Source organism: Hippopotamus amphibius, chromosome 6 (genome assembly GCF_030028045.1).
Source record: "Hippopotamus amphibius kiboko isolate mHipAmp2 chromosome 6, mHipAmp2.hap2, whole genome shotgun sequence".
In the NCBI taxonomy this organism is placed as follows: domain Eukaryota; kingdom Metazoa; phylum Chordata; class Mammalia; order Artiodactyla; family Hippopotamidae; genus Hippopotamus; species Hippopotamus amphibius.
The window spans coordinates 8,306,925-8,319,509 of NC_080191.1; the positions used below are offsets into that span (position 1 = coordinate 8,306,925).

General features: G+C 37.6%; 1 protein-coding gene across 1 annotated transcript in view; it reads left to right on the plus strand.

The window, feature by feature from the left end:
- Positions 1 to 7,114: 7,114 nt before the first annotated feature.
- AK9 (adenylate kinase 9) overlaps positions 7,115 to 12,585 on the plus strand; it is a 110,142-nt gene continuing 104,671 nt past the window's right edge. Inside the window, exons 1-4 of the mRNA XM_057737677.1 lie at positions 7,115 to 7,237; positions 8,510 to 8,573; positions 10,122 to 10,174; positions 10,275 to 10,371. Of these exons, the coding sequence (XP_057593660.1) occupies positions 7,121 to 7,237; positions 8,510 to 8,573; positions 10,122 to 10,174; positions 10,275 to 10,371 (331 nt within the window). The 5' untranslated portion in view covers positions 7,115 to 7,120. The remainder of the gene's footprint in view (positions 7,238 to 8,509; positions 8,574 to 10,121; positions 10,175 to 10,274; positions 10,372 to 12,585) is intronic.

The following is a 12,585-nucleotide window of genomic DNA, read 5'->3' on the forward strand; positions in this document are numbered from 1 at the left end:
TCGGAGTCCACAGCTCGGATGCATTTTGGTGTCGCATGAATGGAATCCCACCTCTTGCGGGGACCCCAGACCAGTTCCTTTTCTTGCAAAACTTAACTTCAGGATCTCCGTAAATTCCGCTTTTTAAACCCAGTTCCTTTTTCAAGGAGCAATGTCTTCATTCCACAAATACTTACTGAGCACCTACTCTGAGATGTAAGATGTAGTCGAGCGGCAGCTAACCTAGCCTAGGCAGAAGTGCTAGGCTTCCCAGATGGGTCCCCTGTTAACCGCAGAACCCACAGCTAGAAGATTTTCCAACTGCTGTAGGTGTAAGGAAACTTTAAAATTTAAAATCCATAATGTGACATTAGGGATTATATTGTAAATTCAAAATTGAGAAATTACAAATGTTTTTAAATTAAAATTTAATTATTATTTTAAATTTTTTTTCATTGTTTGGGACTCTTTATTAAGAACTAGAAAAGATGGCCATGTCAGTTCTGGCATTTTGCATTGACTTGATCTTTTAACTGGGAAAACATTTAGTTCTGTTCCATTTGATAATGGAAACCAACTCTTCTGAACATGAGTTAAGTATTTGCACAATGTTTTTATGTAGGATAGCAACTCAAAATATCTGTAGAATTCTGGTTTTCCAGTATTTCGTTTTCAATTATTATGTTATACTATAGTTAAACACTTTCATTTGAAACTGGTCTTAGTTTTGTTCACCCAGAAGCAGCTCCTGAGACAAAATTTGGGGACAAATCGTTTGCATGGGCAATAATCTAGAAACAACAGCAGGAAAGGGAAGGAAGCTAATAAAGGGAATATTATCAAGCAAATATCTCTGTGGGCTGAACTCACTGGGGAATGCTTGGATGTCTGTCCCAGTTATTCCTCGTAAGGGGAAAGGAAGATGGAGTATCTCTTCACCAACTCCCATCAGTTACTAGCTGAGGCCTGCTGTGGCAGGACATGAATTCCCTGGAATTTATAATCTGCCCTGCGCTCAGGCAGAATAAGTTCTGGCAGCTGGAAAGAGTCCTTGGACAAAGAATCACACATGCCAGCACTTGGAAGTCGGGCTGGCCATCCCTGGAAAAGGTACACATCAAGTGGACAGGGGCAGGGCACTAATAACATCTGCTACGTTCCACCCTTTGTGCCACTCCCAGCCACTCCCCTCCCCACACATTAAGCTTACAGCACCCTGTCACTGGTTCTTCAAGGTGGTGTCTGGTCCCAGTTTCTAAAAGAAAAGGAAGCACAAAAATACATATATCTCCCTGCCCCCAATTGTGCAGCTGCAACTACCTCCACTTGCCAGTGCAGTAACTCCTTATACAGGGTGTGACTCACTAGGGGTCACCATAGATTGTTTGTTACACCTCTCTCATAGCCCCATTCACATGCTTCTTCCCCAGAGCTTTTTTCTCTTATCATCCAGTCTTGCTCCTTACAGGCCCTGGACCAAGCCATTCAGCACTGTTCTCCAAATTGAGGACCTAGGAATACTGCTTAAAGCCCTACCCACCAGGAGAATTTCCCCTAATCAGCATCTCTCAGGGCTACTCCTGAATGGGACTAAAGTCTGAAAGCATTCCTTTTACAGCTTATACCGATATATCGTGATTCATCCATAATTTTTTTGTTTTTTTTTTAATCAGCTATTCCTAGGGAGTTGCATATGAGGTGTGAGCCAAGAGACATTGGTGAGCCAGAGATAGGTGACATGGGGGGTCTAGGCCACTTGCTTACGAAATTTATTTGGCCTGATTCCCATGTTCTATTTTTATCATTAGCGGATTACTGCTGTGCCTGCCCAGCCTGAGGACTTGATTGTCTGACATACCCAGCTCATGATGGGCACTTCCGTGTGGTGTCCCATGGCCAGGCATTCATTCTCTCCCAGAGCCCAGGAGCATGCCAGGAGCTGCTCTTTGAATGGAGAATGGTTCTCTGCCACAGATGGCAATGATATACACTGAGAGGTTCCTACTGGAACTTCCCTAAGACTCCAAAAGGTATCCTACCAAAAAAAAAAAAAGGTATCCTACCTACCACAGCTACCTCTAGCATCGTGGGATCTGGCCAGATGCATGGCCCATGAAGCAAGGCGTAGGGTACCGCAGCCCGAAACTGCTGCAGAGCTCTCTTGCTCTTAGCCCCACTCAAAACTGACAGCTTTCCAAGTCACCCCTTAAATGGATCAGAACAGTATTTCCAAGTGTGCTACATGCTGTCTCCAAAAACTAAAGAGACTTACAAAATATTGCACCTCTTTTTTAGAGGTAGAAGGTGTAAGGCAGTAACTTGTCCTCTACCTTGGAGAGAATGTCTCAGAATGTCCCAGATCACTGGCCTTTTAAAAGTTCACCAATATACCAGGTCCTTGAATCTTTGAAGGTTTATTTCCCACTTTCTGCTGCCCGTATGTCTTATGAGGGCACCGAGAACACCTGGTGCTTCCCACTCACTAGGTCTGATACTGTCAATATTGTGGATCAATAAGAACCCCATTGTAGTATAATTTGTTACCAAGAACAGGAGAGTACCGGGTAGGACTAAATGTCCATTGCTGATTGTTCTAAGTAAATACAAACTGCTTCTGATCCTCCTCCTTGGCGTGTATTGAAACAAATGCATTTTCCAGCTGAGTAGCTACATATCAAGTACAAGAAGCTGTGTGCATCTCATAAAGGTCTCTGCACAGCAGTTGCAACTGCGGCTGCCCCTTGGTTAAGTTTACAGTGGTCTGATATCATCTGTCATGACCTATCTGGTTTTTGTAGAAACTCAGACTAGAGAATTAAAGACAATGCATCTTTTAAATGGTTTTGGGGTATCACTCTTCCATTTCATCCAGAATGATTTACTATTGTTTATCTAGCACAGAGGCTGAGGAGCAGGTGTACAGTTCCATGAGCTTCCACTTGGCCTTTTCTACCACAGTGGCCCTTATTCCACAGTTGGGGAACTGTGGTTTTTCCAGCTGCAATCCCAAAGACCAGGAAAATAACCACTGAGGGATCCTGCAGACCCTTTGGTTGCACTGTAAGACAAACTCGAGCCAAGTCTCCATTTATCAGTGCTTCTCCATTGGCCCTCACTCTAATGCAAGGCTAGGATGGCATTTTGGATCTGCTGGTGTTGATGTCAGCTAAGACCCTGTATCCTAAAGCTCTTGATAGAGGAGAATATTCCTATTTCCACAGTGTCTCTTTCTCTGGTTAATGATTGTAGGTTCTCTGGGAGAAGGATTGAGGAACCCCTATTATAAATACTTGATAGGGAGTTGTAGGCTCTATCCTCGGGGGTTTCTTGCCTTCCCTTCAGTAAATGGGCTCTGGAATCATGAAAAGGAATCACGATTTCCACTGTGGCTGCGGACATCAGCCTTTGGTTCACTTGCCCTTTATCATTGTTAGAGATGTAAGCTAATCCACACTTTCATTGACGGCTTGGGTCCCACCCCTAGGAAGTCCATGGTTTAGCACCACCGCCACGGAGCTCTGTGGGGCTTGCTTGCTGCTGTTCTGGGCTTGCTGCCCGTTGTAGTAATTATAACTACTTTGTTTCTGACAGTTAAGTGCTGTCATCTGGCCTCTGCTCTTGCAGACCCTGTCATCCCCACTGACACATGAGAACCCAGTATCATAGCAGCCTCTCCCTTACCTTAAATCCTGGACCAAAAAGGACAGCCACCACTGAGCTTCTTAATGACCCCTTATAGCTCATTCCTTAAGGTCTTAATGAAAAGAGCGTCCTCTGGCCATCCCAAAGAGCAGAGTTGGCTGATGGCTCTCTGGCCTAACGTAATAAATCCACTTAACGCGTCACTTCTGTGAGTATTTAGCACCTTCTCTGTGCTCTGCCAAGGCAGTTCTTGCATGTCCATCTCATTTACTATAGTCTATTGTTTCTTCCCAAGCTTCAAGTAACCTTACCAGCAGTGAATTAGGACTTGCTCCAGGTGTCCTAGCTAGGATGTTAAACTATGAGTGGTGGGAGAGAGCCCACCTATCAATACACTCCGATCCAGTCTACATTCCCCCCACCTGACACCCTCAAGATCTTTCCCAGGCATGTTCTCCTGGTTCCTGCTGGTACGTCATAGCCAGGCCCTGGAGCCCTTTAGGTGCATACCTTTCTTCCTGCCCAGTGCCTCCCCAGTTGGGCTAGGCTGATACTTGACCCCAGTTACTGCTCTAGAAGCTATGAGGGAAAAGAAAGGTAGACCTTATAAAGGTCAAGCACTGAATTCTGAGGCATCTGCCGCAGGTGAGGCAAGGAGAGGCTACTCTCTTCCATAAGTGAGAAGAAGGCTACTTCTGTTAATCTGGAGCATTTGGGGGTAAACTTGGGGTTCAAGACTCAAGGTACTTAGATATCCACCTAGATATCCCCGTCGCAGACCTCAGGGCCCTGATTTTGTGGAGTGATTTTGTGTACTTTGTGGAGACTCCTTAATAAACACATCATCTCTCTAAGAGGCTTGGATGCATTTTCTCCTTTACAACTACGTTTTATATTAGCATTACTTATTTTGATGGTGTTTTTAAAAATCTTGAAATTTCAGCCCTTTAGTTCATAAAGTTTTCATCTCAAATCTTTTTAATATACTAGTAATATTTCTTACTACATCATGTTTCATATTGTCATCTTAAAATAATGTTGGTATATTAAGCCTATTTGAATATTCTTAACTTCCATAGAGAAATGCAATCATATCGCATTTACCTGAAAGTCTACAAGCCCCCTCTAATCCATTCTTCATTGTTCCGTGAACAATGTCTCAGACCACTGGGACAAAGTTCTGCTCCATTTTTCAAGTCTGCTTATTAAAGTCTTTTCATAAGATTTTGTAACTTTTCCATAACAGACTTGTATATCTTTTGTTCTATTTTATCCTAGTTACTTTATATTTTGCTGCTAAGTTACATTTATCTTTGGTTACATTTTATAGCTATTTTTGATGCATAGAAATGCAACTGAATTTTGTATAATGATTTTGAACTCAGCAAATTGGATTATCTTATTAATTCTAAAAATTTATCTGTGACATATTTGGGTTTTCTATGTAGACAATCATATCAAGTTTACTTCCTTTTGTCTTAAAAAGAACACTTTAAATATCTAACCATTAACTGTAATGGTTGTCTTTTGTTCACACCCTTTATCAATAAAAGAAGTTTCCTTCTATTCTTAGTTGCTGAGGTTTATTTTTTATTGATCATTAAAGGGTGTTGAATTGTCTCATACTTTTTCTACATCTATTAAGATGATCATACAGTTTTTCTCCTTAAATTTATTTTAATATGATAAATTAATTTTCTCATATTAAACCATCCTTGAATTCCTGGGGAAACCCAACTTGGCCATGATGTTATTATCTTCTTCATATATTGCTAGATTCAACTTGCTAATACTTTGATTAGGATTTTTAAAAATCTTGTTCATGAATGAAATTGGCATATAATTTTGCTTTTTTGCACTATTCTCTGGTTTAGGTATGGAGGTTATATGTGACCCATAAACTAAGTAAGAAGTCTCCACTTCATCTTTTTCTGAAAGTGTCTGTAAGATTGTAAGACTTGGAGCACTCCAATAAAACCATCTGGTTTTCTTGTGGGAATATTTTTAATTACTGCTTCTGTTTCCTTAATGGTTAAAGAACCACTCAAGTTTTTTCTTAAGAAGCTGATTTTTCTAGTAATTTGTCAATTTTGCTTGTTTTCAAATTTATTTGGGATAATTTTATGATAGCCTCTTACTCTCTACATATCTGCAGCATTATTTTCTCTGTGGTCCTTCCTCCTGTGTCTAAAATTGTTTGATCAAGCAGACAATAAATCAGTAAGCATTATGGAAGATTTAACCAATAAAACTCACAAACATTGATGTAAACAACATTTAAAGAACACTACATCAAACAAATATAAGCTGTTTATGCTTTTCAAGGATATAGAGAATTTTTTTTGAAAATTACCATGCGCTAGGCCATAGGCAAGACTCAACAAATTTCAAAGAATTAATATAACATGGAGAACATTCTCTGATTATAATGAAAGAAATCAACAACAAAAACATGGGAAAATCTTGGTTTTGAGATGTGAGGAAACACACCTCTAAAAAACTAATCTCTAATATTCTTTAGTTGTGACTTCTATCTTCTGTTCTTGATCAATCTTGACAGAGTTTTCTATTTATATTTTTAAAATACCACTATTTAGCTTTGTTGGCCTTCTTTATATAATGTTTTTCTATTTTATTAATTTTTAAAATATATTTTTCTACTTTTATTTTTCTAACTTAAATTGTGAGCTTATATATTTTGTTATATTTTATGTTCATTATTTTTCAGTTCTACATATTTTCTAATTTCCATTAGGGTTTCTAATTAAAGCCATTAGTAGGCACTACACACATACCCATTGACATGTTTATATGTGTATATACATATAACATGATTTTTGAGTAGCATTGACATATATACACTACCAAATGCAAAGTAGATAGCTAGTAGGAAGCTGCTGCATCACACAGGGAGATCAACTTGATGATGGTGATGACTCAGAGGGGCGGGATAGGGAGGGTGGGAAGGAGTCGCAGGAGGGAAGGGTATGGGGATATATGTGAGTACAGATGATTCACTTTGTTGTACAGCAAAAACGGGCACAACAGTGTAAAGCAGTTATATTCCAATAAAGAGCTTTAAAAAAATAAAAAATAAAATAAGCATTTTATATTGGGTTTTTGTTTGGCTGGTTGTGTGTACACTAATTTGATCTTTAATAGAATACACACATCAAAACATACACGTGAATATATACATGTATGTATTCTTTCCTTAATTTAGTCTTTCAAAGATACTTTATTTTAGCTGTCTTTTATATAGCATATAGCTAGCTGGCTTTTACTTTCTGTCTCAAACTACAAACCTATTGTTATTTTAATAGATAATAAGTTTAACTCATTTGCCTTTATTGGCAAAATCCATCTCTTAGTGGTGTGGAATGGCTTCTGGGTTAAGTAAATTCACAGAATAGCCTAATTCTCCCTCACCTGCCTGCCTGTTCCTCTTAAATTAGGCACTTTAACAATCTTACTCTTTCTTACTGTAGTATTTTGTATTATGACTTCTCAAGAGAAGACAGAAGAGCATCCTTTTGCAGATATATTTAATGAAGATGAAGCTGACAAAAACTTTATGTTGTCTAAACCTGTTTGCTTTGTTGTATTTGGGAAACCAGTAAGTTATCTCTTCTAATTTATTATTTAATATATTTTTTAATTTTTAAAGTCTTAATCTCATTTACCATAGAAGATTGAAAACCACCTACTGTGCTAATTTTTTTGAGTGTTTGTTAGACTTTCACTGTATGACAAACTCATATAGTATTGGTTGTAACTTGTGACTTTCTCCCCTCTTGTATACTATTGTTGAAAAGGCACCTGGGTGGCATTTATCTTTGTTGTTATATTATGAATAAATTAACTCAGCAAAGCACTGCTCCATGACAGTTGTTAGCAGTATGTGACCCAAGGTTATTTCACATTCAGTTTTCATATAAAACTTTCTTTGAAATTTGTTGTAAGGCTCTCTGGATATGTGAAGGCAGGACACTAAAGAGACAAATGGAAGACCCTCTCATCAGTGTCTAAAGCTCCTGAGAGGGGATGTGCTTCATCTTTACCCACAGTGTGCTAATGGACCTCTGTATTATCTTTCCACAAAACAGGAAGAAACCAAGAATGACTGTCGTAAGATGGCTTGCCTTCCTAGGCAGCTCTAGTAAGAACCTCTAGATGAGAGCTTTTTTCAGTCGCTGAGCTTAGTTGGTAGTTACCATGAGAGGGCCTGAGATGGATAATATAAAAGCCTCTCTGGAATAGCAGAATTTAAGGGCTGGACCTCATCCTTGACTTGATTTTCTAGAAACCCTGGGACAGGGTCAAGAAATGGCTCCAATAACTTTTATTATGTTTCTAAAAACATAATAGTTTTAAAAGTCAACAGTGGAAGCAATCAGCTGCAAGTGTTACTTCCTTAAAGTGAACTTTTAGCTTTAAACTGATACTTTTCAAAGATGTCCATTAAGAAGGAATTTTTTGCTCTTGAAAGTTACTAAATGGAACTCTGTCAAAACAATCATTATTATAACTTTAGGAAGGAAATAAAATGATTAATCTCGATATAATCACGATTTGTACTGAAAATTACAAAATTTAACAATCCAAAGTCTATAATACCTAGAACACCATTATGGTACAGTTTCCTGGTTTCAGGGCTTTTTTCTTAATTAAAAAAAAACAAATCATTTCATAAAATGTGGCAAATGAGACAGGTAATAGAGAAAACTGAAGCTATAAATATCTAGGGTCCATTCTTTATTATATGCAAAAAATTTTACTTGATAATACTTATATAATTATAGTAACCATCAATAGAATCTTTAAAAATATCTGTTTTATTGGCAAATAGCTCTTCTATTGGGTTTTAAATAGTATTTTTCTTTTTAAGGGGGTTGGGAAGACAACGTTAGCCCAACAGATAACACAGGCATGGAAATGTATTCATGTAGAAGGTAAATTTTATCTTTTTTCCCCAATATTTTATTATAAAAACTTTCAAATATGCACTAAAGTGTAAAGCATTGTACAATGAATACCCATTTGCCCATCTACTTACCATCTAGATTTTATGATTAACATTTGCTATATTTGCTTTATCATACATCACTATCAACCCAGTGAATATTATCTTTAAAATAGCATCAAACATGTTTTGCCCTTCTGTTAGTCTTAGTTTTGGTCATAGAATTTAGGACATTTATGAAACATCTTTGACTCCGTTCTACTGCCTCCCACTCTCTAATTCCATAATTTAGAATTACAGGGGATATGTGTATTTTGAGTATCTCCCTACGAAAGATGAGAAGAGATGGCACTCTCACAGCTGCTCTTGGGAAGATTTTCTGGGACTTAATTATCTTCAATGATAAATTTTATTTTTTATTATTTATAATTTGCTTTGCATTCTTTGCAATATATGACAGGGATTGATGTCTTTGATTATATAAATATTCTTTTAATCAGTAAAACTATTTATGCCTTAATAGAAAAATAAGCAAAAGAATGAATCTGTAATTCATAAAAGTGGAAATAAAAATGGACAAATAAGAAAAAGTTTAACTTCATTGTTATTCAAAGAAATGATAATTAAAATAATGCTGATCAATATGTGTCTAATAAATTGGCAGTGACTCTTTAAAGTTTCTGCCATCATTGTTGGTAAGAATGTTATCAAATGAGCATTTCACATGCTGTTAGTGAAACTATGATCTGGTACGACTTGTGGCGAGAACAATTCGGCAACAAGTAACACACTCACAGGTTTAAAAATTTCCCTTTTTTATTAAAATAAAATTCGCTTGTAGGAAATATTAAAAAGTACCAAACTTTCCACAGGTTATTAGCAGCTAGGTACATTTTATTAGCAGCTCCTGGGCCCGCCCTTAGATTATGCCCCTGTCATTTCTGTCCCAGGATATCTTCCATCGTGGGATGAAATATCTTCTCTTAAAAACGAAACTAGTTATTAGAATTTCAGCCTCAGGACCCCTTTTTACTAGATAAATTGCAGTGTTTATTTTTAACATTTCTTGATGCATATTTTCCTTTTCTACAATCAGGGTGCAAAAGTGATGGTCTGTAGATGTAACTACATATGGTTATAAAAGTGTCTGGACTAGTAATACTAATGTATGCTTTGTGCAATACTTTATAATTTCCAAGTCACTGTCATATACAGCCTCATTTCATCCTTGTATTTCCTTGCATACCACACAGGGCACAAGCAGGCAAAGGTGTTTGGGACGTTAGCTTCCCCAAGATACTTTAGCTAGTGAGTGTCAGAGACACGTTTTCTGTGGAATACATTCTGCTACCTTGTACTTTCGTACAAGGCTTAAATTTAGGCTTAAATGGCTTAATGTGTATAAATATGCTTTGTAAACTCTAAAGTGACACAAATATTAATCTTTATTACTAGTTTAAAAAACACACAGAAATATATTTCTTAACTTGGAAATTCTAATAACAATTTGCACTAATATTTTTAATTCATCTTTTAGCTTTACCAATTTTGGAAGAACAGATTGCCAGTGACACGGCATCAGGAGCTATGGTAAACAAATCTTAAGTTTCAAAATTCTTTTGATTTCTTTAAAAGCTGTGTATCACAGGTACTTTACATGGTCATGTACAATATCTGTGCTTGTTCTTAGCTGCAGTCAATGCTGATCAGTGGCCAAAGCATTCCAGATGAACTTGTCACAAAACTAATGTTGGAGAAGCTCAACTCCCTAGAAGTCTCTCACTTTGGTATGTTTATTTTTATACATCAGTGACTCTCAAAGCAGCCTTCAAACTCGTGGTTTATCTGAGGCATAAATAATTCCTGGAGTTGTGCTTCCCTACCACACCCCACCCCTCCAACCCAGCACAGGAATCCCAGAGTCTGAACTCAGTTGAGCAACTCCAATAGTTTTATTTACTTGTTTGCTTGTTTTTATTCTTCAGAATCTACATTTGTTTTCAAATTTTAAGTTTATATGATTCAATCTTCTTTTCGTAATGTGTTTTAATGCAAAAGCATCAAAAATCTGCTGTGGTCTTTCATTCAATGCTGACAGCCTCTGCGGACTGCTTTCCTAGTCTCCCTGAGTTTTATTACTAAATCCTGTCAATGGTGAGGTTTCTCTGCATTCATCCACACTTACAAGGCAGGAATGGGAACTAGAATGACACCTGCTCACCCTCTGGCTGCAGACATTGGCAGGCTTCAGCCTGTTCATCCAGGCTACCCTCTGACTCTAGACCCAAGAAATCTCCCTGCCAGCAAACAGATGCTGAGCAGGGGCTTTGAACCTAATTTCTCAAGACAGACGACTGACGTTCGGAATGACTAAAAAGAAAAGAGCAAACTCTATGGCGTTTGCAAAAGAAGGAAGAGGAATAAAGATGTGTCTGGGAGAAAATCGTCCACCTGAAATGAACTTACTGAATGAGAGAAGAAAAATTTGGAGATCTGCTTTATATTCTCATATATCTCCTCATATTCTTAAGAGAGGACATAGTGACTATTAAGAATACAGGGATATAAATAAAGTATAGTACAATGAAAATCTATACTGGATATAGCAACAGCAGACTTGTCACTGAAGACTGTGTATATATATATACACATATATATCATCTATATCTATAGGTAGAAAGATCTATAAATAGATTATGTAAAGAATGAGCTATATCTATTCATGCAAATATAGATATATATCCATATATCATCTCCTTTATTTCATATAAATACTATCTATCATCTATCTATCTATCATCTATCAATCTATCTATCTATTTATCCTATCTACTGATCAGTCATAAAGAGGATGAACTTGGGAAAAACACCCTGAATGTGGGAAGTAAAATAAGTGAAAAGGTAAAAGGATAATCATGGAATTCCAACATAGGTCAATAAATGACCTCAAAAAGTATAATGACTGAACCTAAAGAATATACATAAAGGTAGATAGGCAAAAATGTCTTTTTGTTTATTTTTCACCTCACCTTACGTCTTGAGAAAATTTAGAGTGACTTACATGGCTACAAAAAGATGGCATAAATTATAAGTATTGGCAAAAAGAGAAAGATGAAAATATGAGAAAAATAAATCTACTCAGTGATGCCACTCACAGTGTTCATAACCCTTTTAACTTCTTCTTATGGAAAATTTCAAACAAAAGTAGGAGAGTGATATAAAATCCCATGTGTCGATCACCCAGCTTCAACAACAACGACTCGCCTCATCTTTTTTCATCTATGCCTCTGCCTACACCCCTCCCCCAGCCTACTTTATTTTGAAGCTAATCCGTATCATATCAGTTGATCTGCAGATGTTTTAGTCTGTATCTCAAAAGATAAGGACTCTTTTAAAACTTACCGCATTACTGTTATCATACCTAAAAAAAGTAATAATAAATCATCTACTAACCAGTCTGTGGTCAAATTTCACTATATGCCTCATATTTTTTTTCTAGTTGGTGTTTGTTTATTTGTTTGATTTTTGAAGCAGGCTCCAACTTGGTTTCACATATTGCTTCTTTTTGTTTTTTATTGGCTGCATTGGGTCTTCGTTGCTGCCTGTGGGCTTTCTCTAGTTGTGGCGAGTGGGGGCTACTCTTGGTTGCGGTACGCAGGCTTCTCAGTGCGGTGGCTTCTCTTGTTGCAGAGCACGGGCTCTAGGTGCATGGGCTTCAGTAGTGGCGGCTCGTGCGCTTAGTTGCTCTGCGGCATGTGGGATCTTCCCAGACCAGGGATCGAACCAGTGTCCCCTGCATTGGCAGGCAGATTCTTAGCCACTGCACCACCAGGGAAGTCCCTCACATACTGCTATTTATCGGTATGTCACAAGTCCCTTTAAATCCGTAAGTTGCCCTACCTCTTTCTATCATCTTGTATTTTCTATGCTGAAGAAACTTGTTGTTTGTCTTTTAGACTTTCCTACCTTCCGGATTTTGCTGACTGCACCCCCTGGTATCA